This window comes from Piliocolobus tephrosceles, chromosome 14, assembly GCF_002776525.5.
Source record: "Piliocolobus tephrosceles isolate RC106 chromosome 14, ASM277652v3, whole genome shotgun sequence".
Lineage (NCBI taxonomy): Eukaryota > Metazoa > Chordata > Mammalia > Primates > Cercopithecidae > Piliocolobus > Piliocolobus tephrosceles.
Window position 1 is genome coordinate 27,168,752 of NC_045447.1, and position 22,632 is coordinate 27,191,383.

A 22,632-nucleotide genomic window follows, 5' to 3' on the forward strand; every position below is an offset into this window, starting at 1 on the left:
ACTCTGATGGTAGTTTCTTTTGCTGTGCAGAAGCTCTTTAGTTTAATTAGATCCCATTTGTCAATTTTGGCTTTTGCTGCCGTTGCTTTTGGTGTTTTAGACCCTAAATATTTTTTATAAGATCTTTTCATCCTGAAAATTTGAATGATATTTTTCTTCCAGTGTTGTGAAATTTCACAATGGTGTGTGCTTTGTGGGTCTACTGTTATATATTAGGCTTGATACATGGTGTATCCTTCCATGTAGGTACTTATGCACTTCAGTTTTAAGACATTTTCTAGAATTATTTCTTTGATGATTATTTTCTTTTGTTCTCTCTTCCTGAATCTCCTATTGTTCATTTATTGAGGTCTTTAATGTCTTTCAATAAAGTTAAAATTTTTCTTCATAAAGATTTTATATATCATTTATTTTTATATATTTTTTATTTTCTTCAGAAATGTGTTACATATCTAAGATTTATCCATAAGTAAGTACTCTATTTTAGCTGCCGTTACTATTTATATTTCTAAATTAAAGTTTCTGTTTATTGCTTGTATATAAGAAAAGGCAGTTGATTTTTATAGGGTTATCATATTTATCTACCTCTTAAACTCTCATAGTATTTCCAATTACTAATTCTAATATATATAATCATATTGTCTGTAAATGATGGCTATTTCTTCCTTTGCAATATTTACATCTTTTTTTTTTTTTTTTCTTGAGGCAGAGTCTCACTCTGTCGACCGGGATGGAGTACTGTGGCCGGATCTCAGCTCACTGCAAGCTCCGCCTCCCAGGTTCACGCCATTCTCCTGCCTCAGCCTCCCGAGTAGCTGGGACTACAGGCGCCCGCCACCTCGCCCGGCTAGTTTTTGTCTTTTTTAGTAGAGACGGGGTTTCACCGTGTTAGCCAGGATGGTCTCGATCTCCTGACCTCGTGATCCGCCCGTCTCGGCCTCCCAAAGTGCTGGGATTACAGGCTTGAGCCACCGCGCCCGGCCACATCTTTTTTTTTTTTGTCTGACTATGCTGAAACCTCTAGAACTTTGTTCAGTAGAAGCCATGATGGTTGCTATCTTATTTCTGATGGTAAAGAAAATGCTTCTAACATTTCATGTGTATGTCATTTTCAATGGTGAAATGTTAGAAGCATTTCCTTTAGTGGGTTGAGGAAGATTCCTTCTGTTCCTAGTTTGATAACAGCTTTTAATCGTGAATGAGGATTGAATTTTATGTTTTTCTACGTAGGTTAAGATATCTACATCTTAAATATATAGAATGTCCCTTTAGTAAAAACTCATAATTCTGTAAGTCAAAGATAAATTGTTTTGCTATTGTGATCATACGATATATGCATGATATTATTTTTAAATATTAACATGATCTTGGGAATATTTTATTTTATGCTTGAGTTTTCTGCAAAATCATGTCTTTTTCTTTTTCTTTTTCTTTTTAATTGAGACAGAATCTTACTCTGTTTCTCAGGCTGGAGTATAGTGGTGCAATCACATCTCACTGCAGCCTTGAAACCCCCGGGCTCAAGTGATCCTCCTGTCTTAGCCTCCTAAGTAGCTGAGACCATAGCTGTGCCACCTGCCTGACTACTTTTTAATTTTTTTGTAGAGACAGAATCTCCCTATGTTGCCCAGGCTGGTCTCAAACTTCTAGGCTCAAGCAATCCTCCCACCTCAGCCTTCCAAAGTGCTGAGATTACAGGTGTGAGCCACCATACTAGACCAAAGCATGGCTTTTAATGACTGCAGTTTTTAATCTTATGTATGTATCACACATTTCCAAATTTGAGACCACTAATGTTTTTAATTGCAAATATGTAGATAAATATGTATTCTTATTTCCAATTATTTCCTTGGCATGAATTCCTAGAAATTGAACTATTTAGTATAAGTGCTTTTTTAGCTATATGTCCACTAGTATGGTATAAGAATGCCCTGTTTATGCCAGCATTATCATCATTGAATATATTACTGCTGATGTTGTGGTAATACATTTAAACCAATGTGATGGGCAAAAAAATTATATTTTTACTTGCATCTTTACAATTACTGGTGATCTCTGTTGTTCACAAGCTGGGCATAAAAAAGTAAATTAATAGAATTACTGGTCTTTATTGGCCATCTGCATATTTTTATTTTGTGAAATGATTTTCTCTTTTGTCTATATTTTGACATATCTTTTATCTTTATATGTAAAGGTATTAACTCCAAATATATTTAACTTGAACCTAATCAATTCGCCAATTGTTTTCTTTTATGGTTTCTTTGATTCCTTTTATACTTAGAAAATTCTTTCTTAATTAGATAAATACTTATTTGTATTTTCTTGAAGGTACTTGGGGTTGGTTAGTTGGTTCGTTTGTTTTTTTTTTGTTTGTTTTGAGATGGAGTCTTGCTCTGTGGCCCAGGCTGGGGTTCAGTGGTGTGATCTCGGCTCACTGCAACTTCCGCCTCCCAGGCTCAAGTGATTCTCCTGCCTCAGCCTCCTGAGTAGCTGGGATTACAGGCCCCCACCACCAAGCCCAGCTAATTTTTGTATTTTTAGTAGAGAGGGGGTTTCACCATGTAGGCCAGGCTTGTTTCGAACTCCTGACCTCCAGTGATCTGCCCACCTCAGCCTCCCAAAGTGCTGGGATTACAGGCATGAGCCACCAGGCCCAGCCAAAGGTATAAATTTTATTTTAGATTTTGATGTATGTTTAAAAGTAGGAATAAAAAATCTTTTTTCAAGTGTTTTGACTATTGCCCCAATATCATTTATGAAATAGTCCTTTCTTTCCCACTGATTAGAAATGCCACTCACATTATATATTAAATCCTTAACCACATTAGAATTCATTCTGGATTTTCTATTATGATCTGTTTTGCCTATTATTGTGTCAGTATCATATAATTTTAACTATTTAATGTATAATTATAATATATATTAATAATCTCCTATTTTATTACTTTTTTCTACTCTCATAACTATATTCTTCCAGATTTACTTTGTAGTCACTTTTCCAAGTTCTAAAACAGACCTCTTGAAATGGTAATGCGATCCTTTAAAATTTTACCCATAGTCTTTCTAGCTAGGAAAGTATTTTATCTCGCTTTTTTTTCAAATTTTTTAAAAAAGATCTTCAGTAAAGTTTTATCATTTCCTGCATACACTTTCTGAATATTTTTATGTTTAGTCTTTGATAGTTCACAAATTGGTGTTTTTATGTTTTTTCCATTAATTTTTATGATGAAGTTTTTACATATTAAAAGAAACCATTAATTGTATAATTTTTATCAGATTGCTTAGTGAACTCTTTTGTTTTCATTTCATTATCTTGAATTTTCTAGGGAGACAAAAGTGTCCTTTGTAAAGGATAAACCTCTCTTCTTTCATGTTAATAGACCTTTTTCAGCTTCGTTTCATAGTTAACTAGCCAAAAATTTGTTTCCTGGTGACAATTTAATATTCCTCTACAATAGAAGAAAACAGTCTCCTTATACCTGTATAGTACATATATTAGCTGTAGTAAAATAAGAACTCCAGGGCATGCTGTATGACTTAAGAAGGTAAGGAAGTGGCACTCTTGCGCTGTAAACGATCTTCGTAGAATTACAAAGAACATTGGTTGTGGTGTGATGCTGCCCTCAAGTGGTTTCATTAAAAACAAGTGGATGGAAAACAAGAGCACATAACTGACTTCAGATGTCAGCCATTTAGTTCCAGAAATACCAGAATGAGGCTCCTAGATAGGGAAGATGGCTGGAGGACCTGTTTAGAAGCAGAAGGTGGATATAGGATATAAACTAATGCTGTTTGGGTTTTTACTATTAATGTGATTTCATTAATACTTACAGAATGGATTATACCAGTAAATCATATTTAACTGTCTCAGATAAGCCCTCCTTAGACATGGAATTGATTGACTAACTTCCTTTGGTGTGTCATGAGAAGCTTTTGGCCATGAGATTGTCAGGAACTTAAGTTCAGATAAATAATATCTCTTAGGAGGCTAGTTCATACCACAAGTTCTCTTAAGGCATATCAAGTTAGCACCAAGCAAAGGGATGTTCCATTGCTGCCTGCATACCAATTATGTAGTTGACCGTGGGAGACATTACTACCTGAAAACTCCATACTCTTATTTTCTCATGCCATTCAGCATCACTTAACCAAAAAATCAATACCCAGAACAAGAAACCATTGCTCTCCCTTCAGGATGGCTTTCTTTTTTGGGAGGTTGGCTTTTTGAGTAGTTCTTCATCTGAGCTTATATTTTTCTTTTTCTCTTTCTACTCAAAAACTTATTGAAGAATTGGGGGCAAGTTTTACGTTCCTTCCTGTGACTTAGAAACTGTTAAAGCTGTTAGACAACTGGCCAAGATTTCAAAGAAACCCATACACGGCAGGGTGGAGACCAAGAGGAGAAATGTATTCCAGAAATTAACTGTTAGCAGTAGTGTTTCTTAATACATAAGCTGTATCATACTCCTTGAGTAGATTCTTTGCTATATAACTTTCACTGTAAATAATTTTATAGCAACCATGTATGAATAACTTGAGAATAATAGAATCAGTCTAAGTTGTAGGCACTGTAGACCATCTCCATTCCCTACATGTCAGAGACTCTGGGGGATGAATTGGAGATATTAAGAGGTAAAATGACGCAGAGAAGACCAAGGTCAGCAGAAGTCAAATACTTTTATTTCTTTAAAATTTTGCTTAGGCTACTCCTGGCTATTTTGAAGTGTAAGTCCATAAGATATTTTCCTCCACTGATTAATCTTTATTGATAAAGTATTAGCTGTTACAGCTCTTTTGGGATATTTGGCTACTCAGTGTCCTAGATAATATTAAAATTTATTGTACTTTTGCCTTTGTTCCAGTACTATGCTACATGCTCTATATGCACAGTAAAATGAAGAAATGAAGAGTTTAAAATGTGATTGAGAAACCTAACTGTATCTAATGACTGATTACATTAACTATCTAGATCCCTTTGGATAGCTTTTAGTTTTTTTCTTATTCCTTTATGTTTCTTATTTCTTTTCAGATTTATTTATTGATGATAAAGGAATACTTTTTGTAAGTAATAGAAAACACCTACCAACTTTGCATACTCTCTTGAGTAGACTAAAACTATTTTTGGTAAAGGATCCTCTTTTAGATTTCAAAGGACAGATCTTCACAGAAGTTAATTTTTCCAGGTACTTACTTAATTGACCAATGCTGTAAATATTTTTAAGAAGTGAAAATGTTTTTGTATGATCACAAGCTTAGATGTTATCAATAATGTTTTATTTTATTTTGTTTTGTTTTTAGACGGAGTCTTGCTCTGTCGCCCAGGCTGGAATACAATGGCGCAATCTTGGCTCACTGCAACCTGCGTCTCCCGGGCTCAAGCAATTCTCCTGCCTCAGCCTCCCAAGTAGCTGAGACTACAAGCATGCGCCACTGTGCCCAGCTAATTTTTGTATTTTTAGTAGAGACGGGGTTTCACCATGTTGGCCAGGCTGGTCTTGAACTCCTGACCTCAGGTGATCCACCCACCTCGGCCTCCCAAAGTGCTGGGATTACAGGCGTGAGCCACTGTACCCAGCCAATAATTCTTATCATTGTTTTACCTCAACTTTAATTTTAGTGATTATGTGTTTTGGTTGGCTACATTTAGTGTGTGACTTGCTTTTAGTAAACACTAATTAATGTATTTTTTTTAAGGGAATGTTTCTCTCTTCAAGAAAATTTGGAAGCTTTTGTGAAAGAAGATTTTTGTATGGATAAAGTGAACTTTTGTCAGGAGGAACTAGAAGATACAATACATTTAAATGAGGTTGTAATACTGGCTTTCAATAATATTTTAGTAGTGAGGCACATTTTTGTAAAATTTTTGTAATATACATTGTCTACAATTGTCAGATTAAAAATATTTTATAATTGAATGAACATCTATCAATTAAGAAGTCAAATTTCCTTCTAAATAGTTGTTCTCAGGCTTGGCTGTGTGTTGGAATTACCTGAATAGTTTAAAAAAATATTGAAGCCTGAGTTCTACACAGATATATTCTGATTAATTGGTCTGGCCTGGTGTGCAGGCCAGTCATAGGGAACTTTAAAATCTCTTCCAATAATTCTAATCAATATACCTGGTATAGGAAATTAAGTAGTCATGTCTAGTTTAAAAATTGACACTGGAACTAGAAATATTGATTTGTGAGTTATACACAAAAAATAGTACTTGAGCTAATGAGAATATTGTGAGAGTAAGAATATAGATGGTCCAAGACTGAATTTTAGTTTTCTGCCAGTGTTTAACAAGGATGATAGCATTTTTTGCATATTAAAGGCCAAACTTCTTAAAGATGCATTTAGTTTCAATAGCACACAAAATGGTTATAATATCAGTATATAAAGAATTCTAGCTGTTGAGAGTGCAATAACTTTCTGTAGTTGGACAAGCTCAGAAATCTAGGCCCATATTGATTGGATGCATTCACAAAGCTACTTTAAAAAACTATTTTTTTGGCTGGGTGTGGTGGCTCTCACCTGTGATCCCAGCACTTTGAGAGGCCGAGACGGGTAGATCACGAGGTCAGGAGATCGAGACCATCCTGGCTAACATGGTGAAACCCCGTCTCTACTAAAAATACAAAAAATTAGCCGGGCGTGGTGGTGGGTGCCTGTAGTCCCAGCTGCTCAGGAGGCTGAGGCAGGAGAATGATGTGAACCCGGGAGGTGGAGCTTGCAGTGAGCCGAGATCGCGCCACTGCACTCCAGCCTGGGCAACGTGGCGAGACTCCATCTCAAAACAAACAAACAAACGAACAAAAAACATTTTTTTTAGGACAACTTAAAATGTTTTATATTTGGGGATTTTAATGGACTTAAAGCACTTAAGGGGTTTCCTTACAATAAAAATTTTAACATGATGGTAAAAATGTTAATTCACCAATAGGTCCCATTCCTCTAGTACCTCTTGCCTGCCATGTTAACCCTGAGAGTTGTGGACCTAATCTCTTTTGTTGAGGAGTCAAGTTCTGTTGGAATGAAAGAGAAACACTCTATGGGGCACAGTAAAGATCTATTCCATTCCATGATCTCCTTTCACTTCTCCCCATTTATTATCTCTTATCTACTGCAGTGACTGTTTTTAATTTAAAATGTTTACAGTTTGCTATTAGCCAAAAAGAAGCTATTTCTGCATCTAGGGATATTGTACATAACTAAATGTAATGAGTAACCATAAAATGCAATACTCAGAGAGAACATTGCTTATAATAGAATGTCTTTTTAGCTGCTACATTTCTGTTTTTTTTTTAAGTATATATAGATTTAACAATTTTGAATGTGGATTTAGTTTAAAATTTGGTACATCATTTAAGCAAACTTTATCCACTTATGATTTCAAAAATATTTATTTGGAAAGCCTCCCTAAAAACTTTTTTAAACTATATGTTTTTTCAGCCATCAAGTTTTCTTATTGAGTATGAATTCTTAATACCTCCAAGCCTCAAACCAGAAATTGATATTCCATCACTCTCAGAACTGAAGGAGTTATTAAACCTAGTGCCTGAAATAATAAACTATGTAGATGAAAGTGAAAAACTTTTCGAAAGAGGTGAGACTTAATTTTAAAATGTATTACTTGTAAAAACCACTTAAGAATGTTTGTTACATAGGTTCTTGTTTATTAAAATTTTTCTGAACCTCCAGATTTTGTAAAAATGTTCTGCAAGTTACATGTTGAAATCTCAGTATTACTTTTGATGAGATTATTTTCTTACTGTCATTTTCTTGTTGTGGTTGTTGTTGTTGAGACAGAATTTCACTCTTGTTGCCCAGGCTGGAGTGCAATGGCAAGATCTCGGCTCACCGCAACCTCCACCTCCTGGGTTCAAGCGATTCTCCCGCCTCAACCTCCCGAGTAGCTGGGATTACGGGCATGCACCACTACACCCAGCTAATTTTGTATTTTTAGTAGAGATGGGGTTTCTCCACTTTGATCAGGCTGGTCTTGAACTCCTGACCTCAGGTGATCTGCCCGCCTCGGCCTCCCAAAGTGCTGAGATTGTAGGCATGAGCCACCATGCCCAGCCATCATTCTCTTTATATGACTTCCAGGTTTGAAACTTCTCTGAAATTTAACCATTTCAAGATAATTATACAAATAAAACTAAAACACCTATGACTATACACATTTTTTAAAGAGTTGTTTTCTTATAAACAATAAAACTATCAACTTCTATACTGACAATAGTTAACTATGGAGAGGCTCACAATAAAGAGCTCAGAGTAAGGATTCGTGGAGTCGATGACTAGGAGAGTCATAACTTAGAACTGAGGTGGTTTCATCCCATTTAGTCTTAGTAAATATTATTGAGTTATTTTTAATGACAGTATGAGCCCAATTATTTAACTGCCCTCTCATAAATTTCATTTAAAATGATCAAAGATATATAATATCATGGAAGAAAGGAAGGGGGATCTGTGATATCAATTGAGAACAGGGATGCTTGCCATGAACAGACTACAGACTTGAAGGAATTCTTACAGTTAAAACTAAATCAGGGAATTACTGTTCAGCCTACAAATCAAAGCAAGGGAATGAAAAGCCAACCTGGGAAAGTAGATCAACTCCATACCAGAACTTGCAAATATAGTAGATCTCAAAATGCAGGGTGGGCCATAGGCTTATTGGCAGGACAAAAATCTCAGCTCAACAAATGACTTTACTGAGTGATTATACTGTTAAACTCCCAACTTTCACTTGACTTGGCTGCTGTACTAAGTAAAACAGAGTCACTGCCACAGAGGACTTCTAACAAGGAAAGTTATACACACTATTGAAAGTTCAGGGGGTAGGCAGTGTTCCAGCTACCTTTGGGTTGTGGTACCAATAAAACTGCTTAGTACAGCAATAAAGTTGCCTGCTACAAGGATGTCTCCAGCCATAACTCCCTTCCTATTTCCCATGCTCAAAGTGCAAGGAAAACTATATGGATTTGCCTACTCTGAACATTCAATAAAAATGGAATCATATAATATGTGATCTGTGACTTATTTCACTTAGCATAATATTTTCAAATTGATTGACATTATCCAGTGTATCAGTACTTCATTTTCATGGCTAAACAATATTCCATTGTATGGCTATAGCACGTTTTGTCTATCCGTACATCTGTTGATAGATACTTAGGCTGTCCTTTTAGCTTAAAAGTAATCCTGCTGTGAACATTCATGTACACGTTTTTGTCCACACATGTCTTCATTTCTCTTGGATCTATACCTAGGAGTGGAATTGCTAGATCAAATGGTAATTCTATGTTTAACTTTTTGAGGAATTGCCAGACTGTTTTCCAAAGTAACTACACTATTTCATTCCCACCAACAATGTGTGAGGGTTCCAATTACCTACATCCTCTCCAAAACTTGTTATTATATAACTTTTTTATAGCCATCCTACTAGATGTGAAGTGATAGCTCATTGTGGTTTTAATTTGCATTTTCTAGATGGATAAGGATGTCAAACATCTTTTCACATACTGTTGGCCATTTGTATATCTTCTTTGGAGAAATGTCTACTCAGATCTTTTGCCCATTTTAGTTGGGTTATTTTTCTTTTTATTATTGAATTATAAGCTGTCTCATTTGTTTTTGTTTCTCAGTTCTTCCTCTTCTGCCTTTGGGATTACTTGAATTTTTTAAGGAAGTGTTTTTGTGACAAAATTGTACATACCTCAGGTATATAACATATTTTGATGCACATATACATTGTGAAATGTTTACCATAAAAAGGTAATTAACATATCATCAGCTCATAGTTACTTTTTGTATGTGATGCGAATACTTAAGATCTACTTTCTTAGTAAATTTAAAGTGTACAATGCATTATTATTAACTATAGTCACCATGATGTATGTTAGGTCTCTAGAACCTGTTCATCTTATAACTGAAAGTTTATACCCTTTAACCAACTTCTCCTTATTTCCCCTACACCCTAGCCCCTGGTAACCACTCTTCTATTCTCTGTTTCTATAAGTTTGGCTTTTTAGATTCTAAATAGAAGTGGTAATATTAGGCAGTATTTGTCAATACCTAATTTTTTGAGAGTTTTTATCATGAAAGGGTATTGAATCTTGTCAAATGCCCTTTTGCATCTACTGAGATGATCATATGGTTCTCGTCCCTCATTCTATTAATGTAGTGTATCACATTTATTGATTTGCATATGTTGAACTATCCTTGCATCTCAAGGGGCAAGAAATCTCACTTGATCATGGTATATAATCCTTGTAATAGGCTGTCAAATACAATTTACTAGTATTTTGTTGGGGATTTTAAATTAATTTTAGAATTCTTATTTTTTATTGAATAATCATGGTTTTAAAATTTTCTATCCTTTTGATATGGTATATTACATTGAGTTTGGGATTTTCAATCAAAATTGCATTACTGCAATAAATCCCACTATTTTTTTAACCAGATTATTAATTTTGTGTCAATATTCATAAGAAATATTGGTCTGCAGTTTTATTTTCTTGCGATGTCTTTGTCTGGTTTTGGTATCAGAATAATATGGGTCTTATAGAATGACTTAATAGGAGTGACTGAATAATTGATGTTGATTTTTTAAAAACGTTTAGTGGAATTCATCATTGAAGGCAACTGAGCAAGCTTATTGCTTTGTGACTAGTTCTTGATTACCACAGAATTATATTTTATGACAAAAATACAAAGATATATAGTTTTAAAAAACTAGGTAGATAAATTATCCCACAGTCACTGAAGCTTTGTTCATATTTTCTTTCTTTCTTTTTATATTGTTGAGACGGGGTCTCACTATGTTGCTCAGGCTGGTCTTGAACTCCCGGGCTCAAGTGATCCTCCCACCTTGGCCTCCCAAAGTGCTAGAATTACAGGCATGAGCCACTGCACCTGGCCTCTGTTCATTTTTATTCAATTTTTTTCTTATTGTTTTTCAGATTGGGTAATTTCTGTTGCTCTGTCTTCAATTTCACTGACTCTTATGTCACCTCTAATTTTCTGTTAAGCTCATCCAGTGCATTTTTTATTTCAGATATTGTTTTAAAATTTCCATTTGTTCTTTTTTATAGTTTCTCTTTCACTGCTGAGACTGTCTATTTGCTCACTCATTACAACCATATTTTTCTTTACATCCTTTAGCATAGTGATTACTATGTTATGTTATTATTGCTTTGAAATCTTTGGATACTAATTTCAAAATCTGAGTCATCTCATGGTTAGTGTCCAGTAACATATTTTTTGTAGAGAATGAGTCACATGCTCCTGTTTTTTCATTTTACTAAATGTATTTGGATTGTATCCTGACATTGCACCTGATACATTACAGAAACTAGTTTGCTGTGTTCCTTGAAGAGAGTTGACTTTCTCTGTTTGTTTTAATAGGCTGTTAACTTGGCTGAACTCAAACTATAAACTTTGTCTTTACTATGGTGGGAAAGAGCTGAAATCTTTATATAACCTTAGCTGATATGCTTTCAATCTGCCCCATACATGTGTAGTTCAGGGATCATCCAGAGATTTATTAAGCAGAGTTTATACGTAGAGTTTGGGGCTCCTCCTCTGTTGCTCTCTACTTTCCTGGTTTTCTTCCTTTATCTTCCAGCTGCTGTGGTAACCCTGAACTCTAATTTAGGTAGAACTGTCCTCTAATTCTTCAAGATAATAAGACTGTAGATTTTTATCCAAGTTCTAGTTGACCCAGCTAGTACCAAATATGTCATCCCTTCAAGTGAAAAGCTGTAAAAATGGGAAATTTACTCAGTATCAATTCGCTTTCCATTTCTGCATGCTTTAGACTGTAGTACCTTCAGATAGTCATTTTACATATTTTATTGAGAGTTATAAATGCTACCTACAGGAAGATTGGTCCAATAGGAGCTATTGCTAGAAGTAAAACTCCATTCTACTTTATATACTAGTTTTTAAATTTTCTTTTTATCTCCTAGGATTCTATTAATATCGCTGAACTGTAGATGAATATTTCTTCCCCTTCTCCTCACTTTATGTATTTTATAGCTGGCTACTGTCATTCTATAGGACTTAGAGGGGAGAACTAATATATGTGTTCCTTGCTTTCTTGAAACAAAAGCCAGATAATTTTGAAAGAAATCAATTATAACCTCATTTGAAACATAGGTTAATCTAATTAAAGCTAAGATCTTAGAGATGTCTAAGATCCCCAAGATCTCAGCTTTAATTAGATTAATCTGTTTGAAAGGGAGAAAGTTTTGGTGAAAAAATATTCTAAATTTCTTATTTTAAAAATAGGAGAACTGAGACATAGCCCTTTTTAATTGATAAAAAAAATTGAAATGCATATATTATAAAATTAATGATAATGCATTGATTTAAAATAAGATATTCTCAGCCCAAAAGCTTCTTAAGCTGATAAGCAACTTCAGCAATGTCTCAGGACACAAAATCAATGTGCAAAAATTGCTAGCATTCCTATACACCAACAACAGGCAAGCAGTTTGTATGGAACCAAAAAACAGCCCAAATAGCCAAGACAATCCTAAGCAAAAAGAGCAAAGCTGGAGGCATCATACTACCCAACTTCAAACTATGCTACAAGGCTCCACTAACCAAAACAGCATGTTACTCGTACAAGAACAGACACATAGACCAATGGAACAGAATAGAGAACTCAAATAAGACCACACACCTACAACCATCTGATCTTTGACAAACCTGACAAAAACAAGCAATGGGGAAAGGACTCCCTATTTAATAAATGGTGCTGGGGGAGCTGGCGAGCTATATGCAGAAAAGTGAAACTGGACCCCTTTCTTACACCATGTACAAGAATTAACTCAAGATGGATTAAAGGCTTAAATGTAAAATCCAAAACTATAAAAATCCTAGAAAAAAATCTAGGCAATACCATTCAGGACATAGGCATGGGCAAAGATTGCATGATGAACACACCAAAAGCAATTGCAATAACAGCAAAAATTGACAAATGGGATCTAATTAAACTAAAGAGCTTCTGCACAGCAAAAGAAACTATCAGAGTGAACAGACAACCTACAAAATGGGAGAAAATTTTTGCAATCTATACATTTGACAAAGGTCTAATATCCCGAGTCTACAAAGAACTTAAACAAATGTACAAGAAAAAAAGCAAACAACCCCCAAAAGTGGGCAAAGGACATGAACAGACACTTCTCAAAAGAAGACATACAGCCAGGTGCAGAGGCTCACACCTGTAATCCCAGCACTTTGGGAGGCCGAGGTGGGTGGATCACTTGAGGTAAGGAGTTTGAGACCAGCCTGGCCAACATGGTGAAACCCTGTCTCTACTAAAAACACAAAAATTAGCCAGGCATGGTAGCATGTGCCTGTAGTCCCAGCTACTTGGGAGGCTGAGGCAGGAGAATCACTTGAACCTGGGAGGTAGAGGTTGCAGTGATCTGAGATCACACCATTGCACTCCATCCAGGCTGGGTAACAGAGCAAGACTCTGTCCCCCCCCCAAAAAAAAAAAAAACAGAAGAAGATGAAGACATACATGCAGCCAACAAATATGAAAAAAAAAAACCCTCAACATCCCTGATCATTAGAGAAATGCAAATCAAAGCCACAATGAGATAACATCTCACACCAGTCAGAATGGCTATTATTAAAAAGTAAAAACAAAAAAAGGATGTTGGTGAAGTTGTGGAGAAAAAGGAATGCTTTTACACTGTTGGTGGGAGTGAAAATTTGTTCAACCATTGTGGAAGACAGTGTGGCGATTCCTCAAAGACCTAGAAGCAGAAATACTATTTGACCCAGCAATTCCATTACTGGGTATATATATATACCCAAAGGAATATAAATTATCCTATTACAAAGATAGATGCATGTGTATGTTCATTGCAGCAGTATTCACAATAGCAAAGACATGGAACCAACATAAATACCCATCAATGATAGATTGGATAAAGAAAATGTGGTACATACACACCATGGAATACTATACAGCCATGAAAAGGAATGGGATTATGTCCTTTGCAGAGGTGCATGGATGGAGTTGGAAGTCATCGTCCTCAACAAACTAATGCAGGAACAGAAAGCCAAACACTGCATGTTCTCACTTATAAGTAGGAGGTGAACGATGAGAACACATGGACACATGGTGGAGGGAACAACACACACTAGGGCCTATCGGGGGGTGATGTAGGGGGAGGAAGAGCATCAGGAAGAATAACTAATGGATGCTGGGCTTAATACCTAGGTTATGAGATGATCTGTGCAGCAAAGAACGAAGGAAGGAAGGTGGGTCAAAGATAAAAAAGGGATAGGTAAAATGTGTCAGGCAGCTGGAAAGGAAGGAGGAAGTGAGGAAAAAAGGAAGAGAGAGAGGGAGGGAAGAAGGGAGATAAAAGAAAGAAAAAAGAAAGCCAAAGTAGCAGTATTAATATAGACAAGTAGAGTTCCAGCTAAGCAAGGCATAGAAAGTCATCATATACTGATAGAGATGAAACCCTTCAAAGTGACCTCATTCTTTGAAGTTTGTGGCTTATGGATTGCCCACCCTATCTTACCTTCCAGTGATTATGTAGATTTTGCCATTTTTATTTTCCTTTGGTAATTTTGATTGACAGTTGAAGGGTAACAAGGAGTGTGCATGGAGGAATATTTATGTAAGTTAGCATTTTTTTCAGAAGTATAAATCTCTACTTCTCTCTAAAAGGAAAAATTGACATGCAATAAAATAATAAAGATATTTTAAAAGAAAAATGCCACTGAACAAGGTTACAGAAAATTAATATAATGGTACATTTGCTAATAGTAGAGTTTTTTCCTTTTCAGATCTTACTAACAAGCATGGAATTGAGGATATTGGGGACATAAAATTCAGCTCCACAGAGATTTTGACCATTCAAAACCAGAGTGAACCAGAAGAGTGCAGTAAACCAGGTAGAAATTTTGATAAATCATTGAGCTTATCGGGGATTACCTATTTATGATGTAAAAGTACAGTACATTCACATATACAGTGAATATGTACTGTGAGTCAGTTTCCATGTTTAAAATTTGATTGTTATAATTCTATGTCATTTTTTTCTTATTTCCCCCTTTATATTTATTGCTATTATTAACTCAGCATTCTACTGGCATCAAAACTGAATAATAGGCCTGGTGTGGTGGTTCACGCCTGTAATCCCAGCACTTTGGGAGACTGAGGTGGGTGGATCACTTGAGGTCAAGAGTTCAAGACCAGCCTGACGAATATGGCAAAACACCATCTCTACTAAAATTACAAAAATTAGCCAGACAGGCATGGTGACACACGCCTGTAATCCCAGATACTCAGGAGGCTGAGGCACGAGAATGGCTTGAACTGGCGAGGTGGAGGTTGTAGTGAGCGAGGTCGTACCACTGCACTCTAGCCTGGGCAACAGCTAGACTCCGTCTCAACACAAACAAAAAAACTGAATAATATATAGTTGGCAGTTACAAAGACTGTAGAAGAGGAATGCAGGAAATAGCATTAATATTAAAAATAGAAACCTTAAAATATTATAGCTCAGTAAATGAAATTTCTTATTTTATCTTAATATTAGCAATCTTGCTGACCACTGTCACATTTTTAAAAAATTTGAATTTTTAATCTCCCAAAGCAATCATATCATTCTCTATGTCATCATTATCATTAATATTATTATTCTACCAAATTTGGAATCTTAGAATCATCTTTTGTTCCAGTACAATGCCAAATTGTGTTGTTTCTTAACTATATTGATGGCACTGTTACTGAATTACATTTATAATTGGATCATCTGAATTATCTATTTGAAAGTTTACTGCTTTACTTATGAAAGTAATAAAACCACACTTACTAGTTAGCAATACATGAGAATCACTTTTTCAAGTACGCCCCATAAATATATAATTCTGTGCTAGGCCATCTAGAGTCCAGAGTCATTAAGGTAAATAATTATTCTTTATAATACAGTTTGTTTAACACCACTAGTAATTAGTATGGAAATAAAACTAATAATTTTTTCTTTCTTTGGAAATAAAAGTAATTCTATCACCTAAGTACTGACAACACAAGCTGTTAGAATCAAAAGTCTTAATACATATAAAGCTCTTGGAATTTATGTTAAACACAGTAAACTCAATAAAGTTTAGCTATCAATGTATTTTTTAAAAATCACCACTGTTGTAGTTGAGACACAATGTGATATATATGTAATTCCTTATACAGATGGACATTTAAGACATTTTATATATATCTTGACTCAAATTTCTTATTGTCGAAACATTTTTGTTTTAACAGAATGACCAAACATAATAAGTTGCTTACAAAAAGTTCTAGATTATAATTAATTTTTTTTAGAGACAAAGTCTTGCTCTGTTGCCCAGGCTGCAGTACAGTGACACAATCACAGCTCATTGAAATCTCAAATTCCTGGGCTCAAGCAATCCTTCCAGCTCAGCTTCCCAGGTAGCTAGGACTACAAGCATGTGCCACCACTGCTGGCTAATTTTGTACTTTTTGTAGAGACTGATCTTGCCATGTTGCCCAGGTCTTAAACTCCTGGACTCAAGTGATCCTCCCACCTCAGCCTCCCAAAATGTTAGAATTATAGGTGTGAGCCACCACACCTAGCCTACTTAATATTATTCAATGTTTACATAACTTTAATTTTCATATATTCCAGGAGAGTTAGAAATGCCACTAACTCCTCTATTCCTAACATGCCAGCATACTTCAGTGAATTCATTATGCACAGAACTTCAGACATTTCCATTATCTCCAGTTTGTAAAATGTAAGTAAAGATTATATCTAGAACCCAAGTTGCAATTCAGAACAAGCAGTCTTTATTTAAATCTCTCCATATAAAAGCAATTCCCAAGATACCTCTGTGAAAAAATTTAAGAGCTAGTACAGTGTCTATAATAAGTAACTAAAAGGAATATATAAATATATGTATATGTTTGGTTTTATATGCAAAGAGTATCTTTAGAAGGGCACATAAGAGACAAGTAATACTGGTTGTATCCAGAAAAGAACTAGGTAACCTAGCAATGTGGGTAGGAGAGTTTTCACAGTATGGCTTTTACACATTTCAGTATTTTTAATGTGTTTTTATGTGTTTTAATGTGTTTCAGTATTTTAATATATTATTAAAAATAAATAACTTAAAAATTTTTTAAGATCCTGGCATTGGAATAGTATGCTTAGGACATTGCCACTGGATACTTGCTAATGGCAGTCCCTACTGGCAGTCACTGCCATGAAAGGCAATGTAGTGGTGTATTAGTTTGTTAGGGCTGCCCTAACAAATACCACAGATTAGGTGGCTTAAACAACAGAAATTTATTTCCTTACAGTTCTGGAGGCGAGAAGTGAAAGAACAAAGTGTCAGCAGGGCTGGTTTCATTCTAAGACCTCCTTCCTTGGCTTATAGATGTCCCCGTGCCTTCATATATTCTTTCCTCCATCATTGTCTATACCCCAATCTCCTGTTCTTATAAGGACACGAGTCATGTTGTATTAATGGCCCTGTTTAACTTAATTACCTCTTTAAAGACCTTGTCTCCAAATATAGTCACATTCTGAGGTACTGAGGATTAGGACTTCAACATAAGAATTTTGTGGGGCCACAATTCAGCCCATAATAAGGGGTTAGAAGCTCTGAACTAGAGCCAGATTGCCTGGCTCTATCACTTTCCAACTGCAACCTTAATTGTTCTGTGCCTCCGGTTTTTTAAATCTACAATACTGGGATAATAATAATATATACCTCATAAGGTTGTTAAGAGGTCTACTAAGAGATTTGTCATAGGTCTGTGGTCAGAAATAGCCAAAGATCACAGAGCAGTGTGGACGATCATTCATCAATAGATTTGGCTATCAGTTTATTCTCACTAAGAGTACCAGGGGTCATGTCCTATCTCTAACAGAGGACATCCACTTACCTTGTTCACCTCTTGTCAATATGGTCTCAGTATTGGGTGAACCAGACATACAGAACTAAGGCTTGATTCATAAACTTGTTCAGCACCCCATCGTTATTGCACAGAATAGTCTGAAATTGTAAAATTGATATTGCAGGGCTAGGTCATTATATTCTAGTTTGAGCCAAAATTGCAGAGCTTAATAGCCCAGCATCCTTGCCCTTTGACAGAGTCTGAGATAACTTTCATTGCTATCTTAAACCATGTAGCATACATGTAACTTAATGTTTTCCAAGATTGATTAGTCTGCTCTCCTGGAATAAAGCCGCTCCAGTCCTCTGCTTCTTATGCCCGTTACAAAATTGGGAACATAACCAGTACAATTAGTCTACTATAAACCTAGAACTTAATGTGTCCTAAAATAACATATTTTCAGGAAAATGACAGTAAAGTCTACAAGTCTCTAATGAATTATTCCAGGACTGGAAACTGTGGGAGCTGTGTATTAGGTTTGAGTTCTTATTATAATTAGCTGATCTGCCAGAGGAGAGTGCTATTTGGATTACTGGGATCAACTGGAGTCAAGGCTCTGTAATTCATCACTGGCTGCTTAGGCTTCTATTAATGGTCTCAGGAATGTGTCAAAGCATAAGACTAAGGGCCCTAAATATGTCTTTATCTTCTGGCTGAGAATTATTTACACTTCTAGAGTAAATTTGTGCTATACAGAGTTCTATCATGAACTAAGAATTGTCCATATCAGATATGAATTCTAAAAAGAGCATAGGCCGGGCACGGTGGCTCAAGCCTGTAATCCCAGCACTTTGGGAGGCCGAGACGGGCGGATCACAAGGTCAGGAGATCGAGACCATCCTGGCTAACACGGTGAAACCCCGTCTCTACTAAAAAATACAAAAATAAAACTAGCCGGGCGAGGTGGCGGGCGCCTGTAGTCCCAGCTACTGGGGAGACTGAGGCAGGAGAATGGCGTAAACCCGGGAGGCAGAGCTTGCAGTGAGCTGAGATGCGGCCACTGCACTCCAGTCTGGACGACAGAGCGAGACTCCGTCTCCAAAAAAAAAAAAAAAAAAAAAAAGAGCATAGGACAAGTATGGAAACTACATATACTTTGTTTAAATACTTTTAGTTCTCTTGCTAAGGTGCAAGATATTTATTTGCAGGACATATACTGTCTTTATTAGTGCCCCTTTATTCTTTTATGTACTCCATATACCCTAATCCATCTGTTATGGCAGATTGGCATATTTAGAAACAAACTAGCAGAAATGTTATGATCTTTAATTTCAGTTTGATTTTAAAAATGTTTAAACCATAATAAGCTCTTTTTAATCATAAGTTATATGTCTATGGTTATAACTCAAATTTCTTTGAGTTATTGTTATAACTCAAAGAATTTATGAAACAAATTTTAACTAATGACTTATGATTTGGCAAAGTTAGGAAAAAAAAGGCATTCAAATTAGCTAATGGTTTTAGAGCCTATGAAACAACCGAAATAAGCTGTCCCCTCACAACTACATTTACCAGCAAGAGATAAATGACTTCCATTTGTTTGGTGACGGTAAATGCTTAAAAATCCATATTTTAAAAATGAGTTTACAATAGTCCCCCTTTATCCAGGGAGAATAAGTTCCAAGACCCTAAATGGATGCCTGAAACTGTGAATGTTATTGAACCCTATATATACCGTTTTTTTCTCATATATTCATACCTATGATAAAGTTTAATTTATAAATTAGCCATAGTAAGACATTAAGAGCAATAACTATAGTAAAATAGTAAAATAGAACAACCATAACAAATACCATCCTCATTACTCTTGTGCTTTGGAGTCATTATTAAATACAGTAAGGGTTACTTGAACACAAGCACTGTGATTCTGCAACAGCCGATCTGATAACTGGGAATGCTACTAAGTGACTAAATGGGCAAGTAGTGAGTATAGATAGTGTGGATATGCTGGGCACAGGGATGATTCACATCCTGGGTGAGATGGTGTAGGATGGCATGAAATTTCATCACATTGCTCACAACAGTGCAATTTAAAACTCATGAATTGTTTATGGAATATTCTATTTAATATTTTGGATTGCGGTTGACCATAGATAAATGAAACTGAGTATAGTGAACTCATGGATAAGGGGGAACGACTGTATATCTCAACTGTAAAACTAAAAACAAGGAGAAAAGGTGTTAAATTTTTTTAAAAAAAGAAGGAAAAATAATAAAGAATGTTATTGTAGCTGTAACTTATTTTTATGGTCTCAATTATTTTTATTTCAGAGCACAACATTTTGGCTGAAAATAATACCCAGTTAACAATATTTTTAGTGCTTACGACATATAAGATTCTATGCTAGATTTTATGGGATGAAAAAGAAAAGTCTGTATGGCATAAGATTTTATTAACCTACTAACTGTCTACTGACTTGTGAATATATTTTTATGAACAAACAATGTATCAGATTCAGACATGCCTTCAGAAATCTCCATTAAGAGTGAAATGTGTGTCTATATTGGACATGGCTTGCTAGATATAACCCCTTCCTTTCACTTTAAAATAGTTGCTTACAATCTGAGGTGTTGTCAAAGAAATCTTGGTAAAATTCAGGAATTCTCTAGATTCTCAAATTTGCTACCGCATGACCAGATTTTTGGATTATGTGGGTAATCTGGATGCCTTAGACATAAAACCTAGCTTTCCACTGCCCTAGATTGTCAGTTTAACTGGCATGCTCATATATGTTCCGCACCCGGCCCAAAATACTTATAATTAGCATGCTCATATATGTTCCACATGAGAAACAGAATATAATCAATTCTCACTCAGGGTAGCAGGAAGCTTGGGACACAGATTAAGGGATTTATGAATTAATACTCTTTCCCCTACCAAAGCTAGTAGCTTCATAGTTACAGATGAGCTGTAATTTACACTGACTGTCATGCATATTTTCTCCCTTCTCCCCACAGTACCCCTAAACACACGTACACAGACACACATCACTCACTCACAAACCCACCAAGATTGAACGTCTTGAACCAAACTTTAGGACTCTGCCATCTCCAGAGAAGGACTATTTTATAGTTCTGATCCTCAACCAGTAGAGGCTCCAGAATTTCTATATGTAATAGACTTGGGGACAGCAATTTTATAAAAATTTTTGTTGAGGTTGCTATTTGCTTGGTAAGCATGATAATTTTACTTAGATTGTAGGTTTAGTTTTGGTGGCATATAAGGTTGATGCTAGCATAGTTTACGGAGGGAAGTGCTAAACTCTCCCAAGTCAGCCCTCTCTGGCTCCAGGTTCCATTGAGGGAGGTAGAGGTGGAAGTAATTTATAGTCCAGTAGGAACACTTTAGTTTACAAATTACCAAACTTTCCCAGGGATGGAGGAAGTGAGTACTGTATTTGATATTTGGTCTGTAGAACTCTACTGCAGTTTACACATTTATAAAGTTAATTTTTCACTTAATTTTGAGTGTAAAAGTACTTTAAAAATACTTTTTAAAAATAAAATTTTGGGACAGGTGCGGTGGCTCACACCTGCAATCCCAGCACTTTGGGAGGCCAAGGTGGGTGGATCACTTGAGGTCAGGAGCTGGCAACCAGCCTGGCCAACATGGTGAAACCCCACCTCTACTAAAAATACAAAAATTAGTCGGGCGTGGTGGCAGATGCCTTTAATCCCAGCTGCTCAGTAGGCTGAGACAGGAGAATCGCTTGAACCTGGGGCGAAGGTTGCAGTGAGCCGAGATAGTGCCACTGTACTCCAGCCTGGGCAACAGAGTGAGACTCTGTCTCAAAAAAAATAAATAAAATTTATTATACAAAAGACTCAATATTATTAATGTATTAAGCTTTAACTCTTTTTTTTTCAGTAATTTGCTTACTGCTGAAGAATCAGCTAATAAATACTACATGATGTGGCAATTAGAAAGATGTAGAAGCCCTTTGAACACATTTTTGCTTACAGGTAAAGATTAATTGCTTTTAAGTGAAAAATAGAAAGTATATGTAAAAAGGTACAACCAGTAGAAGTGTGGGATATCCATTTTCTTTGACCATTTCTTAACGGAATATATAACTTAGCCTAAAACTAAAATATCAAGATATCTTCCATAAGGTTCGTTATGCTAGGTGCAGAAGTATATGACAAGATCTGGATCTTGCTGATTTTCTGGGTAATTCCTATACATGGGAGAAGGAAAAGAAAAGAAATGAAATACAAGTAGTACATAAAACACAGTCCCATACATGTCATTTGTATTTCCAAATTGAATTGTTTGTAAAAAAAAAAAAAAAAAAAAATCACATCTAATGTTAAAAGTTTTAGTTGCCCAAGCTCTCCAAAAAGGACATTTAAAAACATTTTAACAACAGCTGGAAATTAGCCGGGAGTGTCAGGGCGCACCTTTAGTCCCAGCTACTCGGGAGACTGAGGCCCAAGAATCACCTGAACCTGGGAGGGGCAGGTTGCAGTGAGCCGAGATGGCGCCATTGCACTCCAGCCTGGGTGACGGAGCGAGTCTCTGTCTCAAACAAATGAACAAACAAAACAAAAAAATGGCCGGACACCGTGGCTCACGCCTGTAATCCCAGCACTTTGGGAGGCCGATGCGGGCAGATCACTTGAGGCCAGGAGTTCGAGACCAGCCTGGTCAACATGTTGAAACCCCCTCTCTACTAAAAATACAA

The 22,632-nt window shown here is 35.9% G+C and overlaps 1 protein-coding gene across 2 annotated transcripts in view; it reads left to right on the top strand.

Moving 5' to 3' along the window:
- Positions 1-22,632, top strand: part of SHOC1 (shortage in chiasmata 1) — a 101,119-nt gene that overhangs the window by 25,365 nt on the left and 53,122 nt on the right. The window contains exons 1-7 of one of the 2 annotated variants that reach the window (XM_023201893.2): positions 4,342-4,725; positions 5,030-5,183; positions 5,695-5,806; positions 7,438-7,591; positions 14,815-14,922; positions 16,674-16,782; positions 21,816-21,910. In XM_023201893.2, the coding sequence (XP_023057661.1) occupies positions 4,593-4,725; positions 5,030-5,183; positions 5,695-5,806; positions 7,438-7,591; positions 14,815-14,922; positions 16,674-16,782; positions 21,816-21,910 (865 nt within the window). In that variant the 5' untranslated portion in view covers positions 4,342-4,592. Of the gene's footprint in view, positions 1-4,341; positions 4,726-5,029; positions 5,184-5,694; positions 5,807-7,437; positions 7,592-14,814; positions 14,923-16,673; positions 16,783-21,815; positions 21,911-22,632 lie in introns of those variants that run through there. The other variant, XM_023201886.2, reaches the window with a different exon arrangement.